The 19,393-nt window shown below is 46.0% G+C and overlaps 1 protein-coding gene across 3 annotated transcripts in view; it reads right to left on the bottom strand.

Moving 5' to 3' along the window:
- UPF1 (UPF1 RNA helicase and ATPase) overlaps positions 1–19,393 on the bottom strand; it is a 1,138,135-nt gene that overhangs the window by 1,036,758 nt on the left and 81,984 nt on the right. For all 3 annotated transcript variants that reach the window (XM_069649320.1, XM_069649322.1, XM_069649321.1), the window contains exon 2: positions 793–932. In XM_069649320.1, coding sequence (XP_069505421.1) covers positions 793–932 — 140 coding nt within the window. The remainder of the gene's footprint in view (positions 1–792; positions 933–19,393) is intronic.

Genomic DNA, 19,393 nt, shown 5'->3' with positions numbered 1-19,393 from the left:
GTCGAACCATGGTATGGGAGAGGGATGGGGATGAAGGGTGGGGGGAAAGTTGTGACTTCATTCTTTATGCACTTGAATGTTTATATTACTCTCCTTATGTCATAATTATAAAAATGTTAATAAAAATCAAATTTTCAACAAAATAAAAATCTATGGGGCAGCAAGCCAGTACGTTCACAAACGTACTGTCATGAAAAGATACAAAACATTGGATTTGCATATTTCAAAATTAGCACACTTGTTACATAACAAGTATCTTGTGAACCACATACAAGTTCACTACCTCAGGCATACAGACTAGCGAACGCTGGTAGAAGGGTTTGGCTCAAAGTTCAATTAACTGCAACGTGAAGCTTTCATCCTCCACCATTCCACTTCCTCCAGAAACATCTCCCTTCACAGTAGATTTGTCAAATTTAAAAAGTTTGCTTCACTATGAAATTTCAGAGATATACTTCATTGTCATTGTTTTTGCACCCTCCATGTAAATAGTACTGATAGTTTGTTTTGTTTTTCAATATCCATGGAAAGATCAGACTCTAGATGCTTAAAGCAACTAAATACCAGCAGAGCCAATCTTCTTGCTAGTGACCCAAATTATTTTCTGTGAGCTCCACTGTATATAACAGGCCTACACAGTGATATACAACAGAAACGCCCGCATAAAAATGAGCCAAGTGAGGATTTCAAGCACTGGCAAGATAAACATGGGCTAGAGGGCTACTTGCAGAGTCCTGATTTTGGCCTCTAGAAAACAGTCTAAAGCTGGAATTATTTTAGATTCTGAATTACCTGCAAGCATGAAGTGGGAGGTCTTTTGTATAATAGGTATCTTCTTCATCTTCCTCAAAATTTAGTTCTGCAAGCAGTTGGCTAGTTTTGGTTGCATCATCCACAGCACCATTTTGCAGAACACCATCTGGGCCATTAACCTGCACAGAAAAACCAAAATAAGAATCAGACACAACAGTTAATATACAGAGGGAACAAAAATTCAAGATGCAAGCTATAAGACAGCCATGAAAAGAAATCGCTCACACCTCAATTCTATATATACACAAACACCACACAATTCCTTCTTTGCACCATCTCTCATTAGCATGTTGTACCACATAACTACATGATCTATTAATTTTCTGCCGAGAAAAGCGCAACATTCATATATTTGCATTCCAAATCGCCCGAGGTTCGCTGCTGACAAAGTACATGGTCTTGTTACCACAACCAACACATATCCAATTGAAAACATACATTAGGAAGAGTAGTAAAACAAAAAAATAGAGTAAGATCATGTTCTAAAGGTGGTGTTAAGAGAGACCGTGCCTGTCATTTCTTTTTCACTTCCCCTAGCCCCCATATTCAAGTTCCAACGAAGACATGCATTTTCTCATCTACATTGTGTCCCCTCTTGGTATCCAGATCTGTGATAGATTGTTTTTTTTCTGACATGATTCTTTATCTACACCTCATGGTTGCGTCTCTAATTGGTCAATCACAAAATACCCCAATGATGAAATATCCTGTTTATGTACATCTTAAAATTGCTTTGCTTAGGCACATGAAAAATACTACTCACCATAGTGACTACCTTACTCCTAGTCCCCTTTCCTCCATACTTGTGGGACATGTAGTCCTTCGGGATGGGACCAGAGCACTTTCGTAAAACAGCATCAAACATTTTTTGTCCTCCTGTTTTTACGTGGGGGTACTGCACGTGGCCGCACTTCTGAGGTCTGCACCACGCATCGCCCTTTTCCATCACCAGGTCTGAGACCATTTTAAGCAATAATAGAGGGGAAGGCAGGTGGGTATATGGAGGGAAGTGGACTAGGAGTAAGGTAGTCACTACGGTGAGTAACTATTGTACTCCTACGTCCGTCCCCTTTCCTCCATACTTGGGGGACATTCCCAAGCACTCCCCAAAGTTAGTTTGGGTGGATGGAAAAAACCCCTTACTGGAATAAGTTCTAAAGAACAGCCTGGCCAAACTGGGCATCTGCCCTGGAGCTCAGGTCCAAGCAATAATGCTTACAAAAAGCTGACGTGGAACCCACGTTGCCGCATTGGCGATGGTTTCCCAAGGAACATACATTTGGAAGGCAACAGCAGATACTTTGCCACGTACAAGATGAGCATGAATGCCTTTCAGAGGTTGAAGACCTTGGATGGTATAGTCTTCTGAAATGCAGGAAGCAACCCACTGGGAGATAGTTGCCTTTGAAGCCGGTTTCCCTTTTGGGTCTCCGAACGTGACAAAGAGCTGTGAGGAGCCCTTCGTCTCACTCGTTCCGTCGAGATAAAACTTCAGGGCTCGCCCGACGTCCAACTTGTGCAAGACTCTCTCGGCATCCGATGGCGGGTTAGGAAAAAAAGGTAAGGAAATAGATTGGTTCGGATTAAAATCGGTAACCACTTTAAGCAGGAAAGAAGGATGAGTGCGGAGCAAAACCTCATTGTTGTGAAAGGTGAGATACGGATGTTCCACAGAGAACTTGGAACTCGCTTACTCGCCTTGCCGATGTCACCGCGATCAAAAAAGCAACCTTCCACAAAAGGTATTTGAGATCAGTGGTGGCCATGGGTTCAAATGGTTTATGGCATAATTCTATGAGGACCACATTCAAATCCCATTTGGGATGAGGAGTGCGTATAGGTGGGAACAGATGAAGACCCGCAAAATGCCTTTTAATGGCTGGATTAGTCAAAGAAAAGAAACAGCTGTCAGCGGATAGATAGGCCACAATGGCAGATAATCAAGTCCTGCAAGAAAAGACATGAATACCCGAAGCTGCGAGGTGAGACAAAAGATAGAACAATGTCAACAGTAGCGTGCCTGTAGTCAAGTTCTTTAGCTAAGTACCAGTGACAAAAACTGAGCCATTTGCTCCTATATTGAGCTCTCGTAGGTTTTCTGGCCACTTGGATGATGCGCATATTGTCCTCTGACAGATTAAGCTGCGCTAAAGATCTGAATTCAGGCACCAGGCCCCCAAGCTGAACGATTGTGGGAAGGGGTGCCACATCTGGTGATCGCACTGGTGAAGCAGATCAGGAATCCACGGCAATCTGATCTGAGGAAGAATCGACAGATGCTAAAGTACTGAAACCCAAAATATGTTTGGCCACCAAGGAGCTATGAGGAGGAGAGAGCAATTTGATGCATTCCTGAGCTCGCAGAGTGACCAATGAATCAGAGGCAGTGGAGGAAAGGCATTAGCCTTCATGTTGTGCCATGGAATCTCAAGAGTGTCTCCCAGAGAGGACACTCCAAGACCCTGTCTGGATGCATAAAGAGGAAGTTTCCCCGTTTGTAAAGGTTGCAAAGAGGTCCACTTCTGAGTGCCTTAATGGTGAAAAATGGTAGAACATCTGTGTTCAATTCCCACTCTTAACTGGCTGCTGACTGGCGGCTGAGTGAGTCTGCAGTTACATTGATGTGATCCGGAATGTGTACAGCCAGGAGCCAAATGTTGTGCTGGATGGCCCATTCCCAAATCTATATGGCTAGGTCCACAAGGAGAGGTGACTTGGTTCCACCCTGCTTGTTGATGTAAAACATTGCCACAGAATTGTCCGTACGAATACGGATTACCCAGTTCATGATGACAGTGAAAAGGCTTTGAGCGCCATAAAAAACTGCAACAAGTTACAGATAATGGATATGAAATCGCTTGTCCTGAAGTGTCCAAAGGTTGAATACTTGAAGGTGGCCCAGCGTTGCGCCCCACCCAAGAAGTTACGAGTCCATTGTAACCGTCACTTGTGGACAGGGCTCTGGGAAGGAGGCTCCCACTGAAAGGTTGTCGGTCGAGGACCACCAATGTAGATCCGCCATCATGCAGGATGTAACTGGGATTATCTTGGAATCAGGGTCTGAAGCCTTAGGCCAAGCGCTCCGAAGAACCAACTGAGTATGCCTCATCTTCAGACATGCAAGAATAAGGGCTAACATGCAGGAAGCCAGGAGGCCCAGAAGGCCCTGGAACCACCAAGCCATCATGTGCGAATACTGGTGGAAGAGCTGACATGTGGCTGATGAGTCCGCAAGCCTGTGTGCCGTTAGAACACCTTGGTACTGACCGTATTCCAACGAAAAACCCAGGAAAATCAGGTCTTGAAAAACCATCATGGAAGATTACCACCAGTTGCCCCACAGCCCAAGGTGAAACAGGAGCTGGAGGAGAGACTGGAGATTGATCAAAGCCGTCCGTGGGCAGGGACTGCACAGGAGCCAATCGTCCAGATATGGGTATACATGAACTCCCTGCAGCCTGAGGAAAGCTGCGATGACCGACATCTTTGTAAAAACACGTGGCGCCAAGCTTAGATCTAAGGGGAGTACACAGAACTGGAAATGTTACTTGTCGGCAGAGAGACTACCTGTCCCTGGTGAGGAGGCCGATGGGCGAGGGACAAACCGACCACCTTGCTGTTGTTGCTTGCGATGGGGCCTGCCAACCAGAGGTTCAGTACAGCACACACTGCGTTCCTGAAACCCACTGAATCCAGAGGACTGAGTTTAAGACCCTGACCTCTGTGTCTAAGGGGCCTTAGCCGGAGCTTTCGCCAGATCCGATAAAGACTTGAGGTCTGGGTACTCGCCTTCGTGAGTTCGTCTGTAGAAGAATGGAGCAATTCCTTGCCATCAAAAGGAAGGTCCAGTACTTTGTCTTGCACTTCCTTTGAAAACCTCCTGTGGAGCCACGCCTGGCGGGAGAGGTCAACCCAGACCATCAGGCCTCGAGCTCAGGTATCTACGTGGTTTGCTGCAGCTTCCAGTAGATCCTGCCCAAACACTTTGGCATCCAACAAACCGCCCTTGAAATCATCTAACATATCCGCAGGACTACACTCCTAGAAATCGGCTAACTCTTTCTACAGCCTCAGATTGGATGCTGCTAGGATGAGCTTGGCATTGGCTTGACGAATTGGCAAAGACTTTCTTGCCCAAGGCATCCAGAAGCTTATCCTCTTTAGAAAGGATTTGAGCAGCAGCCGTGGAGGATGCAGAAGCCAATTTGGACAGGAGGGTGGCTGCTGCCACCACTGTTGAGGAAGGGAACGGACAAGCCGATAAGGCCATCTCGTCAGAGAAGTAAAGCTTGTATCAAGCATCAATCCTGTTGAGGTATAACCCAGTATGGGGCTTATCCCAGACATTACAGCCTCAGTCAAAATGTCCTTCAGGAGGAACAGGCCAGTGCGTTCCTGAGGTGATGGGGTAAAGGCTCCAGAAAGCATCCCTTCCTGTGGAGTGGGTGCTCAGGTACTGGAATATCAAGAAGGGCCATCATATCCAGTACCCGGTCAAAGAATGCTCTAACAGAGCGGGGCAGCTCATCGCAATCATTTTGTGCCTTCCGGTTTCTTATTCTCAAAGAAACTATGCTAATAGTGTTCTTATTGGTGGCAACGTTATGGCCTCTGACCAATATGTTGGCTCATATTGTCATTATTGAGAAACTTCCAATGTCTAATAGCTTGTGATTTTCTATTAAAAGTTATGAGTTTTATTAGCTGTTTGTTCATTTTTAACTTTGTTAATAGATCTTGTTCCACTCTAGTTTTTTTATAGGCAGTATCTATGACACCTATGGGGTACTTTAGTGCTCTATAATTTCTAGCAGTTTGTGAGAATTAAATACTTTAGATTTACTTTAATTATTTTGATTTGGGGGAAAATGTTGTTGGACAAACATCTGAATAATAACTCCAGAATTTCCTTAGTTTGTATGCACATAATGCATTAATGATTTTTTATTGTTTTAAGTATTTTTGTTAAGCAGGCATTTGAAGTTATCCAACAGCATCCTTTACATTCATTGAACCACATCAAGAATCGGCTCATTACATGGCTTAAAATAATTTGAGCATACATCAATCACATTGAGCTGCAGACGTGGCTCGATACATAACTCAGTCCAGAGCCCCAGCACGTTGACAACACAGTGGTACATTTATGTAGTTTTGAGACGTGATAGGTAGGCTCACTATTCGCACCAAGTATTTTGCGACTTGGACGTGCCAGGCAGGGCGCTTGTAATTCTCGGACCAAGTTAAAATCAGACCTGCAGTCCTTAACCAACTGAAGACTTGCATTTTCCCACTTTTTTCAATACATGTTTAGCAAGAAGGCACCCAATGTTAAGGAAGGATTGGACTCTCCGCTCCGGGACATCCCCTCACAGCCGAAACGGAACACTCATGGGAGAATATGGCAAGGTGCGGCTGATATCTGATAGACACCCTTACAACATATTTCCAAACCTCAAGAAACCTATGGCAGTGTCACAGCATTTGAAGTCGATCCTCTCCATCTATCATTCTTTATATAGCGCCATTTCGGCCTTAGGCCTCAAAGCACACAGACAAAAACAGACGAAGGTGGGGAGAGGAATGGTTTTGAGAGAGAGAAAGAGAAAAAGAGAAAGACAAAGAGAATACATCATCCCTTCATCAAACAGAAATGTCTTCAGTTTTTTAAATAAGGCGATTGATGTACAACTCTTCAGGTCCAGAGGGAGGAGGTTCCAGAAGTTAGAACTGATACTACCAATCCTTTTGAGGGATACGTGGCAGGTCCAATAACTGATTGCTATTGGAACAAAGGGTCCTTCTCGCATACACTACTTAAATCCTGTTGGAAAGGTAGCACGGTGCCTTGCCAGACAGGCATTTATATACCAGAACGAAGTCTTTGAATTGTATCCGCTGTTCCACAGGGAGCCAATGTAGCTCCTACTGGCCATTGATATCTTTTGGAGCAGCGGCTCAGTCCATAGACTGCCCAAACTGCACCATTTTGAATTGTGTATTTTATTTATGTACCCAACAAAAGACTGTTGCAGTAATCCAATTTTGTATTTATGATTGCACCAGCAATCATAGCTCTGTTACATTCAGACAGATATGGACGAATTTGCCAGAGTAGATTAATGTAGAAAGCGCATGTTGAATTCAAATAAGAGGTATGCCTTTTAAAAGATAAAAGGAGTCAAAAAAGATGGACGTTTTTCACATGTTCAGACCCCATTATATCGTTCCCATTTATCTTTAAACATGCATAATGGTCATCCATGCTCCACTCTGCTATATCTGTTACTCTTGATATCCTTGCCCCCGTCATGAGAATCCGCCTGAAGCGCAAAGCCAAATGTAACTCCTGGTAGGACTTGGATCTCGCCACCCTAAAACGCAAGTGCAGGGTTGCAGAGAGGAAATGGCGTGCTTCATGTTCATCCTCTGACAAATTGTCCTGCCGCCTGCTCCAAAGGCAGTACCGGCTCTCCGTTCTCACAAAGAAGAGAGCCCTTATCCAAGCCCGCATCTCTGCGGCATCAAACAACTCCGCCGAACTCTTTAAAATCTGCAAGGAGCTGGCCAACCCTGTTGCAGTCTCTACCTCTCCTGTCCCCTCCCAGGCCCTCTGCACTGCACTGGCCTCTCACTTCATCTCTAAAACTCAGGACATCCTGTCCTCGCTCTCCTCCTTTCACCTCCCTCCCTCCCTCCCTACCCGACCCTTCCTCTGGTCCTTCTGCGGTCACCCCTCCTCCCTCTTTCTCTGCCTTTCCACCTTTCTCTGCTGACGAGGTTTCCAGACAAGTCCGATCTATGAAAGTCTCGTCTAAACAGGTTCACCCCTGTTGCTCCAAAACTATCAAGGACCACATTGACGCCCTGGCTCCTGCCCTGGCTGACTTTTGCAACCACTCCTTCGCCTCTGGAGTCTTCCCTTCCCCCCTCAAGCACTCCCTTGTGCACCCTCTTCTCAAGAAACCCTCTTCCGACCCCTCCTGCCTGGCTAACTATCGCCCTATCTCCATCACTCCCTTCCTGGGCAAGCTCCTGGAGAAACTGCCCATCTCCCAGCTTAACCTCCATGCTGAATCTGTTGGTAGTCTTCATGACCATCAATCTGGCTTCAGAGCTGCCAGAAGCACGGAAACTGCTCTCCTGAACATCCGTGAAGACCTGCTCTTGAACTTCGATTCCAACACTCCGTGTGCTCTCATTCTGCTCGATCTCTCCTCTGCCTTTGACACTGTCAACCATGCCATCCTGCTCAACCGTCTCCGGGAAAACCTGGGTATCACTGGTCAGGCTCTGGCGTGGTTGACCTCTTTCCTTTCAAATCGACCCTCCCAGGTCCAACTGGGGCCCTTCCTCTCCGACATCTTTTTCTCCACCTGTGGTGTCCCCCAGGGATCTAATCTCTCTCCCTGGCTGTTCAACCAGTATCTGGCACTCCTTGCCCACCGCATCGCCGCTCTCTGCTCTAATTTCCAGTGCTATGCGGACGATACCCAACTCATCTTCAGGCTACCCTCAGCCTCCCCCTCTCCTTCCCTCATCTCTGACTGTCTGTCTATCCAAGAATGGTGTGCCGCCAATGACCTCTGCCTTAATGCCAGTAAGACCGAGATCCTACTCATCGGTACTCCCACTCCCTCCTTCCCTGTAGCTCTCTGGCCTGCCTCCCTTGGCCCCCTCCCTGCAAGGCAAAAAACCTTGGGGTCATCTTCGACTCCACACTCTCCTTCTCTCCTCATATTTCTGACGTCGCCAAGAGGTCACACTACCAGCTGCACCTCCTCAGAGGTATTCTTCCCTTCCTCTCCTTCCCCCAGAAGCTCACTGTCTCCCGAGCCCTGGTTCTCTCGAAGCTGGACTACTGTAACAGCCTCTATCTTAATCTGCCTGCCTCCACTCTCCGCCCTCTGCAACTCATCCAGAACAGAACTGCGAGACTTGTCCTTGGCCTCAAGCCCAGGGACCGTATCTCTCCAGGACTGAAATCTCTACACTGGCTCCCAGTGGCTGCGAGGATAAAGTTCAAAACCCTCTGCATTGTCCACAAGGCCTTCTGGGGCCTGGGTCCTAAATACCTTCAACTCTCTCTTCCCAAATATCTTCCTTCCCGAGCCCTTCGCTCATCCGCCTCCAATTCCCTCAGGGTTAGCCGCTTCTCGAAGCAACGAGCTGGGGGTAGATCTCTCTCCGCGGCAGGGGCCTCCCTCTGGAACAGCCTTCCTGCCTCCCTGAAACTTGAGGAGAACCATCTCCGGTTCCGGAAGCACCTCAAAACCTTCCTCTTTGCTTCTGCTTTCTCTCTCCCTCTCCCCTGCTGAACAGCTAATTTAATTTCTCACTGAAACTGCACTGATCCTGCAACTGGACCACTCTAAACGGCCTCGGCCCTGGGCCCTGCCACTCTCCACTTGCACTGATGCCCTGGAACCCCTTTGCACTGCGGGACTGTCTCTGTATCCCTACAGCCCCCCCCCTCCCCCAGCACTTGTTCTGCACTTACCTCACACTTGCCACCAGCTGGCCCTATTTATTTATTTCGTTACGCCACTTACCTTGTACTGCACTCCCCCCCCTCCCCTTCCCCTTGCACTTTTCCCCCTCCCCCACCCCTGCACTTGCGATCTGAATGACACCTGGCCTAGTAAGATCGTTGTCTGTCTCCCTTTGTCCCCCCCCCTCCCTGCCTCGTCGCGCCTTGAAACACGTGTATAGGCGCGTTACAAATACCATATGATATCATATCCAGCTTTTTCAATTTCTGTTGAGTAGCAACACTCAGCAACTCAGTCTTTTCCTCATTAAGAGCTAGAGAATTCATTGCCATCCGAATTTGTATAGCTTTAAAAACCTCATTAACTTTAAGTACATCGTCCTTATATAAACCAGATAGTTCCAAGACTATCTGGGTATCATTGGCGTAGTTAGTAAACCGGACACCTGTGCTTATAAAGCATAACACATAGGGGTTTAGAAAAAATATTTAAAAAGTAATGGAGATTTATGGAGGCCATCTCACCCCCACACAATTGGACTATACCTTTCACCCCCCCACACAATACATTATCACGTCTTGACTATATTTTTGCAACTAAGACCCTCTCTGGATCCATTATAGATTCTAAAATCTACAATATTTCAGACCACGCACCGGTTATCACATCCTTTTGCCTTACAGATGCAAACAGAGTTGCTTCCAGATGGAAACTTAATTTCCTTTTAAAGGATTCACAGTTAATTCAATCTGTTAAAGCTTTCATTCAACAATATTTCAATAACAACCAAGACTATGATACCTCTATTGTTAATAATTGGAATGCTTTCAAACCGGTCTTAAGAAGTCACATAATGGCCCTCTCAGGTTCGAGCAAAAAACTTCGGGAAAAACACCTAGATGACCTTTATTCTAAACTCACCCTTGCAGAGCAACGCTACTATGTGGACACAAACCTACAAGTAATTAAAATACGCTTTGAAATCAATAAAGAAATCACAGAGCTTTAAGTACCATACTTAAATACAAAACAAAGATCTATCAAACAAAGCGGGCAAAATGCTTGCTTCCTATTTAAAAACCAAAAAGGAAAACGTTCAAATCTCTCACATTAAAGACACTCAAGGCATAACCGGTCTGATGAAATACTTGAATGCTTTAGGAAATTTTATACTGATCTCTATACTCCAGAAAGCTCAATTACTAAAGACAACATTGATTCCTTTCTGAATAATATCAATCGCACCGCATACCCCGGATCAGCCCTATCTCACCTTGAAAATGATATTACCTCCTCTGAGATCACTAAAGCTATTCACAGCCTCAGTAAAGGTAAAGCAACTGGCCCCAATGGCCTTTCCACCAAATTCTACATTAATTTATCCAAAGTATTAACCCCAAAACTTAAAACACTTTTCATACTTTATATCACATAAATCTTCCTCAGGTTCCTTCTCAGAAGCCTTACTTATCATTTTCCCTAAACCTGATGAAGACATTACCCTTCCCAGTAATTACCAACCCATTTCCCTTATCAACATAGAAAGCAACATTTTTGCCAAAATACTAGCTAACAGAATTGAATCCTCACTCCCAAATCTGGTCAAAGCAGATCAAACAGGTTATGTAAAAGGATGCAACATATCATCCAATGCCAGACTCCTACTTACTGCCATTAAACTAGCAGCCAAAGATAAAGACACTCGAGGCTACGCTGCCATTGCATTGGATTCAGAGAAAGCTTCTGATCGTGTCGATTGGAATTTTATGTTTCAAACCCTACGCTGGCACGATTGTGGTGAAAAATGTAGCTCACTTGTTAAACTCCTTTATTCTGCCCCCAACTCCGCTATCTACTTAAATGGTCAAACATACTCATTCTTTCCCTTGCTCAGAGGAACGCGGCAGGGCTGCCCCTTTTCACCATTATTAAATATTCTCTCCCTTGAACCATTACTAGAATTAATAAGATCCAACAAGAATATCCCGGGAATTCAAGTAGGTGCCTCAATTACCAAAATGGCTGCATATGCGGACTATATTATCTTAATCAAAAACCGCAAACTTCATATTCATAACCTCTTGTATGTACACTCAGTTCGGTCATGTTTCAGGATACAAACTAAATAGTAAAAAATCAGAAATTAGGTGCTTAAATCCCTACTGTCTTAAGCAGGACATTGACATTTTCAGCCTCAAATGGAGCAGTAGCTCCATCAAATATTTAGGACTTTGTTTTGCCCCTACTATCCAAGAAGCTATCAAACTCAACACTAAAACCTTACTGGATACTCTTAAGGATCTTACATCCAAATGGTCCCCACTTCACCTTTCCTGGTGGGGGCGTTTAGATACAATTAAAATGATGCTAACTCCTATAGTTCTATATTATCTTCAGCTTCTCTCCGCTCAATTATCCCTTTCCTTTTTCAAATCCATTTATTCCGTACTACTAAATTTTCTTTGGGGAGTAGGAAAAAGTAAAAGAATTGCGCTAACTAAAGTTAAAGCACCCTATGAAATGGGAGGCGTTACATTCCCTGACTATGTTATGCCACTCTGCGTTTCTCATAAAACACGCTCGCCAATGGTTCACTGATCCCGAATTCGCCTACACCCCGACTTGGTGTACATTAGAAAAACACAGTTCAACCACATATTACTGATTATATATACATATTTAATCATACCTCAAAAAACATTTTGGAACCTATTAAAGCATCCGTTTTAGCCCTACAAACCTTTCTTTCCCCATACTAAAACCCCCAATAAGTATCTTTCCCCGTTACTATGGCATAACAAGAATATACTAATAAATAAAAAGATCCTTAATCGCAAAGCATGGATTAAAAAAGGAATTGGATTCATCCAACACATTATAGATGGTCCTACTATTCTCTCCTTCCAAAAATTCTCTACCATATTTACCATAGACAAGACAGATTTTCAATTTTACAATAAATTAATCAACTCCTGTCTTGATGCACTCGGCCACTTTTCTTATGAGATTCTTACTCCAGACGCCCTCAGTCTACTGCACCTAACCATGACTAGAGAAGTTAGAGCCTCAAAAATATATAATTTGCTCACTTCAACATTTAAGGTTTGTCCAATTCGTCTGAAATGGGAATTTGACTTAGGTTACATGTTTGAAGATCATATTTGGCACAGCCTGTTTTCCAAAATTAAACAATTATCGGAGTCAGCAAATATTACACAACACTTACTTCATTCATAGAGCATTCATTACTCTGGCCAAATAGGCTAAGCCGAATTATGATGCAAAATGCTGGTCACGTGGCTTATCCCCCGCTACATATATGCATATGTTCTTTGAATGTTCATATATTGTTAAATTTTGGTATGATATCTGGAAGCTTATCAAATGCATCTTCTATGTAGATGTTCCATTCTCTTCTGTAAATATATTTTTAGGAAGTGTAGGGGAGGACTGGCCGCGAGGCCCTCCTCACCTGCAGCCTTCTCCCCAGGTGAGGACCATGACTCGGTGGCCGTCCCCTCATGCCACCCGGGCCCAGGTGGAGGAGGGGTCACCCGCCGACGACATTGCCCACACATATCCGTTCCCTGCATATACCAAAATTCAGTTAGGCCTAGAAGCCATCTTGTTTAGCAAACATGGCGTGAGTTCAGCACACTGTAACGAGGCCCCCACCTTTGGAGGGCCTTTCATGCATCTCCGCCGCCGCAGTAGCCCTGGTAGATCCGCTGCGAGCGTGTTCCCATGAGAAAGTCGGGTATGAGCTAACCCGAGATGCTAACACTAACATTTTATCGTTCACAATGTAATATTGCACCCCGCATGACCTGGTCCGCGAGGCCGGGGTGACGGGAAAAAAGCTGAAGCATCACTATCTGAAGAAAGTAGAAAATAATTCAAGTATTGGTATTAACGAACTACCTCTGTTTAAACAGATCCTGTAAACTGTGAATAAACCATAAAGATGTAACGTTACATGATACCACCCCAGGTCTGGACTAGTGCTGCTATAACCACAGAGAAAGATGTCGACCAAATGTATAGCCTTTATCTGTATAAGTGTTCTTACAATTTTATGTAGAAACCTGAACTCATATATGTTTTCTTAATCACCTAAAGCAGCGAGCATCAATTTCTGTAGGCCATAACCTAGAACTACCTCGTGTAACGTTTAATGTACATAAAATAATCACACCATGTAGTAAATATAATGTTAGGTAACGAAAAGGTACTCGGACCGACTGTATTAAAGAAATGTGTAACGAAATTGAAATATATATGTGTGTTTAAATAACATCAAAATAAGGCGGAACATTATAAAAGTTCTGCATTCAAAAGTTAGCAACGCACGAGGAAAAAACCTTTGTGAATATATGCAAGGCCATTCTCCCTCCCACCCTACCAAGCCTGCCAGATAAGGAAGCTAAGGCCTGTGCCGCGCTCCCTCACCTCCCCCAACCAAGCTGGAGCCGCTTGAGAGTCAGAGGCCCCGGTACCGCACCCAAGGCCACAGCCCGCCACCTGTGTTATTTACAGCACGGTAATAAACCCACGTTCGAATCCACTGATCTACCAGCACCCTCTCGTAAATCCCACAACCCCCCCCTAGACCGCCCCAAGAATCATGACGACCCCCATCACTGCGACAAGACACAGAGACCCATTTATATAATAACTTCTAACGCGGCAGACAGACATGTATCATTCGGCACAGGCCCCAGAGCCCAGCCCCTCGACCTAAAATACCGGTCAATAGGACACAGGTAAATCTCACCCCAACCGACAACCACCGGACCTCTCACGAGGTGCATTCCTCATGTGTTGCGTTTATTCTATAAGACAAACTGCTGAGCGATTTATTGATGAACTTAGATGTCGTTTCTTGAATAACTGCAGTGTGCATGGCCTAGGGCAAACGAGTCAGGAAAGGTATTCATCTTTGTCACAGGCTGCCCCAGCATACCAACACCGCTCGGATGACCTCAAGCTGGCCTGCCAGGCCCAACCCAACCCACGAGGCTGACCAGTGACGTCCTCACGCCAAGACCAACCACGCTGCAGCAACACCTATAGTTAGTCGACGCCACCCAATCCCAATTAACTTGTGTCCCCTATAGTGTGTAGGTTCTGATGACGTTTTTTGTATTAGAAATACGCCTGTCTTTGCTATTGTCAGACAGAGCGCTCTCGGAGGTTGCAGAGTTCTTTGCATGCCCTAATCTTTGGATAAACTCCCACTTACGCTCACCCGCACTCTGTCTTGGTCTTATTCCCACTACGGGAGAGTCCCTTATTGTCTCTCATTGCGGGGAGGATCGTGCTGAAATTGGGGGCGCTTCCTTTCAGTGGTGACCCCGATAGCGTGATATCTCCAAATTATTTTTCCTAACTCCTTTTTAACGACCCCCTTGTAGCACGAGAATCTCCGGTCGAGAAGGGATACGCACGGTGAGCCGGCTCCGGGAGGCTGCCCGCCAACGGCGACCGGCACAATAAGAAGTGCGCACTCAATGAGAAAGGGTACGGGATCCCGATTGGAAAAAAATCCCCTTTGAGTGCCGCTCGCCGGAGCCAGGGGCTGACCGTTGAGTTACCGGTGACACCGCCTGGACGGACCCAGTTTCGGAGACTATCGGTTCAAGACGGGCACGTGAGTACTGAGTGCGAGCGATCGTAAAGGGGAAGGGAGGGGAAATTGTGAACAGAGGAACGGGGACAGGTAGAGGAGAAGAATAACGGGGGTCTACTAAAGACGGGTCTTGAAACTTTCTTTATCTTTTCTTTGCATATGGCCATTAGGAGTAAGAAATAAGTGAAGTGGTAGAAGTGACGGAAACCTAGCTCCGAAAGGGGGTGGAAGGCGGCGCCGCATAGTGCTATCTAAACTAGTACTGGGAATATATGAAGAAGTAAGAAATAAGTTATTGGTGTCTGGCAAAGGGAGACACCGGGAATATTTTTTAGTGATTGCTATTCTCTCTATTTCTTTTTTCCATTCCACGGGGCAGGGGGAGAAAGCGAAAAGGGTATAAGGTAAATATACTTGTAGAAGAACTATAAAATAGGGAGCACATTTTTAGGAGTGGGGATTAATTAGTGGCACGTACAGACGTGAACATAGTAACCTTAGCAGAAAAACAGGGACAGCTGGCCAGGGAGGAAAGGGAGGAAAAAAGACGAGGTGTGAGTGGAAAAGCATTGTGAAGGGTGCGCGCACCGTGTGAGTGTTGGAGACGAACGGTTGACCGCGAGGTGGCGCCAGAGAGTGTTGACCATAACTGGTATTTGATCAGTTGCGAGTGAAATCCCATGAGAGTGTATGGGAATGGGAAGGAGATGAGCTATGGTAAGTGAGAAGGGACTTGCGCAGTGAATAAAATTGGGTGATAATTTTTGAGACGTCCGCTCTTGTCTGTGCCATACAGGTATACATACACATATCTACACCTAACTAAAAGTAAAAAAAAGGTGGACACGGCTGTGTTAGTGATTTAGAATATGGGGGCCGAAACTCCCTTGTCACATATTTGTAAGAGCTTACCGGGATACGCTGAACGAATAAATAAATATCACGATCAATGGGTAACAGAATTGAAAGGGGAGGGTCTGCCCCAGATTTGGCACGAGGGAGGGTCTTTTGACAAAAGCGTTCTTGATATGGTACGAGCATGCATTAGCCTCAAGTATAAGGGGAAACAATGGCAAAATAGGAAGGAGATATTAGACCTCTGGAGATTGTTTGAGGAAGTACCCCCACCCAAAGCTCCGGCACCAAATAGTGATCTACCTTCCACCACAGATAATGCACTGATGATTCCAAGAGAGGAAAAGGAACAGCTAAGTACGGAACAACCTACGGAGGTGATTAGTTTGTACCCGATATTACCTAAACCAGCCCCCGCAGCAGGGTATAGCGACCCTACTTATGTGCCTCCCCCCACAACTGGTACACTACAAAGACCAACAGCCCCCCCGCCATACGAAAGCACCAGAGAGCGCGCCCAGGGAAGCACACAGAGGGTGGATATAGAGAAGCTAACAAGTGACTTAGAGTCAAGGCTTACTGTGGCAAGGGATGAACTCTCAAGAATAAAAGACATATGTGAGCGCACGGCGTGCGCCCCTATACAATCAGGACGCACGTCTAGAGCGTCGAGCGAAAGTAGACACATTGAGGAAGGATGGAAAAAGGGGGAAATACTGTTCAGAATTGAGGAAGAGCCGACACGAATAATAGAGATAGGAGCAGTAGAAGGGAGCATTGGTGATGTATCACGAGAGAGAGGGATCAGAGAGGACTTGTTATGTGATGTCAGAGGAGGGTTGGATGAGAGTGATAGGTTGAGTATGGCAGTAGGAGGGGAAAGCGAGGAGGTGGACGGTGCATGTTCGCTAGGGACTATAGACGACGAATGGATGGGACGACTAAGAAATAGGGTGGGGAAGATGGCGTCATTGGAGTCAGCAGCGACTAAGGAAAGGGAGGGTGCAACGGCAAAAGGGAAGCTACAACTTCCATTGATACACAGGGGGGGGGGGGAGACCAAACTATATACCATGGGCTCAGATGGATAAGGCTAATTTAATGAAATTATTGCCCCAGCTGTCAGGAGGGGCGAGCAAGTGGATATATGCATTTGAGAAACATACCGCCGGCATACCGTTGGCAGTAGGAGATGTGAAAAGCCTACTAGTAACAGCAGTAGGAGATCAAGCGGACAGAGTATGGGCTAAGGCTGGTTTCCCGGCAGTGACGTTGGACTGTGATCGCCATGATGGGGCTTCCTTTAATACAGTACGAGCAAGGGTGTGGGACGCACTGCGGGAGACATTCCCAGATACCCCTGATTTACAGTCAGTAATGCAATGTACAATGAATGACGGGGAGGATGCTATGGATTACATTCTCCGGGTGCAGGAGATGTGGAGAGCGGAAACGGGCACGCCCTGGCACCAATCCACATCTCTATTTTATTTTATCATTAAGAGAGGGCTCCCAAAAGAGGTGCAGAAGGCACTCGATAAAATAGCGGGCGTCGAGGCAAAGGGGTGGCCAGAGATCCAAAGTATAATAGTGCACCATTGCAAAAGGATCAAAGAGAGAGAGAGGGAAGTAGCACAGAAAAGGTTGGCAGACGAGGCGAAGTTGGTACAATCAAAACTGGTGAAGGTTGCAGCAGCGGTAGCAGGGCTCCCACTCATGAGGGAGGGAGACGAAGGAGAGGAGGGGCAAATAGCAATACAAGGAAGAATAGCAGCAAATTGGGCAGGACAAGGACAACGACAGGGGACTGAGCAGGAGCAGAACGGAGGTCCAACGTGGCAAGAGTGGGCCCCAAGAGGGGGAAGAGGTGGGTACAGGGGCCGAAGAGGAGGACAAGGGTATGGAGGAATGGGAGGAAATGGGTGGCAGGGTCCCAGAGGTCCACAGGGGAGCTGCTGGAATTGTGGGAGATGGGGGCACTACTCAAGAGAGTGCAGGAGCAGACAAAACAACGGGTTCCAGGAGATAGAACAGTACGGTCACCCCCACCCAGGAAGCCCCTACGGCCTCCCCATGGGACAATACCAACAACCAGAAAATGTAGGACAAAGAAGTAACGCACAACTACACGGACATCAGTACAGAACACAAAACCACCCACAGAATAATGACAATATGCAATACACGCCAGGTAACACTTTCGCCACAGTAGCTAACGGAGCTCCTGCTCCCGCACCTTACAGCGGGGTGTCAGTAGTTTCGGGGAACATTTTTGATCAAGGGGGGGCAATGAGACACCCCGCATAGGACAGCCCACAGAGAGCACTTGCGTGTCCAGTACTATCTACGACCCACAATGCATCAGAGGAACCATTGATAGGAGCGCAGATAGGAGACAAGCAGTTCATATTCATGGTGGATTCGGGAGCGGAGAAATCATGCATTAGAGAGGGCCGGTTCCCGTTATCTAATAGAACGTTAGAGACGCAGGGGTTCTCTGGGGCTGTAATTGAAGTTCCTTACACAGAGGCATTGGATGTGACAGTGGGGGGTAAAACAGTGAAAGCACCCTTACTGTACTATGAACACTCTCCCATTAATTTACTGGGGAGAGATCTCTTAAGCAAACTAAATATGACAATATCATTCACAGGGAGCGGTATCGTATGTTCGACGCCAGGCATATGCCCCCTCCGCATATTAGCAGTAATACACGGCCACACAATCATGCAAGAGATCAGAGGGTTACCAAGAAACGAGGAGATGTTTGTTGAGGGCATGAGAACATTGGCTCTCATAGTACCAGAACTAAAAAGGATGGATTGGAGGATTCCAGCCGAATTCCTTTTCCGCCCCATAGCAAGCCCCGACACTGCTCCCGGGTCAGTGCTATCTTTGGATTTACACGCAGTACACGTGTCAGCAAACAGAATATGTGTGATTGGCGTGGACATGGAAGGATGTGAGTGGCGGACAGTACTGTGTACAAATGCAAATATCCCACTGAGGGAGCTTTCGGACGAGGAGCTATTTTCTGACACTGAGACAGATGGCGAAATAGTGATGGAACTAGCAATGCCGTGCGACATTGTAGTTACAGCCAGGAAAACTCAAGTTGAATTAATGGCAGTAGTGGGAGCACCACACGCATTTTTTGATGACGACATGAGGTTAGTACCCACTAACATATCGACAAATGGCCCCCATGATGTGGGGTTATTACATGGGGTTCAGCCTGTGGTAATAAAACTGAAACCGGGAGCAATTCTACCCCGGGTAAAACAATATCCACTGTCACGCGAAGCAGAAGAAGGGATCAGAGAGACACTAGATGCACTGCTAGCACAAGGAATAATAGTGCCCTCAAACTCCCCATGCAACACATGCATTTACCCGATTAAAAAGGCGAAGGGAGGTTCATGGAGGATGATACAGGATTTACGCCCACTCAATGATGTGATTCAGAAGGAGTTCCCTTTAGTCCCGAACCCGGCGACAATACTGTGCAACATTCCGAAAACGGCATCCCACTTCACAGTTATTGACTTAAAAAATGCATTTTTCTCGATTCCCTTAGCAGAAGAGAGCAGGTACTTAACAGCGT

This window comes from Ambystoma mexicanum, chromosome 1p (assembly GCF_040938575.1).
Source record: "Ambystoma mexicanum isolate Mex_15411 chromosome 1p, UKY_AmexF1_1, whole genome shotgun sequence".
NCBI lineage: Eukaryota > Metazoa > Chordata > Amphibia > Caudata > Ambystomatidae > Ambystoma > Ambystoma mexicanum.
The sequence above is the reverse complement of the archived record's forward strand: the minus strand, read 5'-3'. Positions and strand labels throughout refer to the sequence as shown.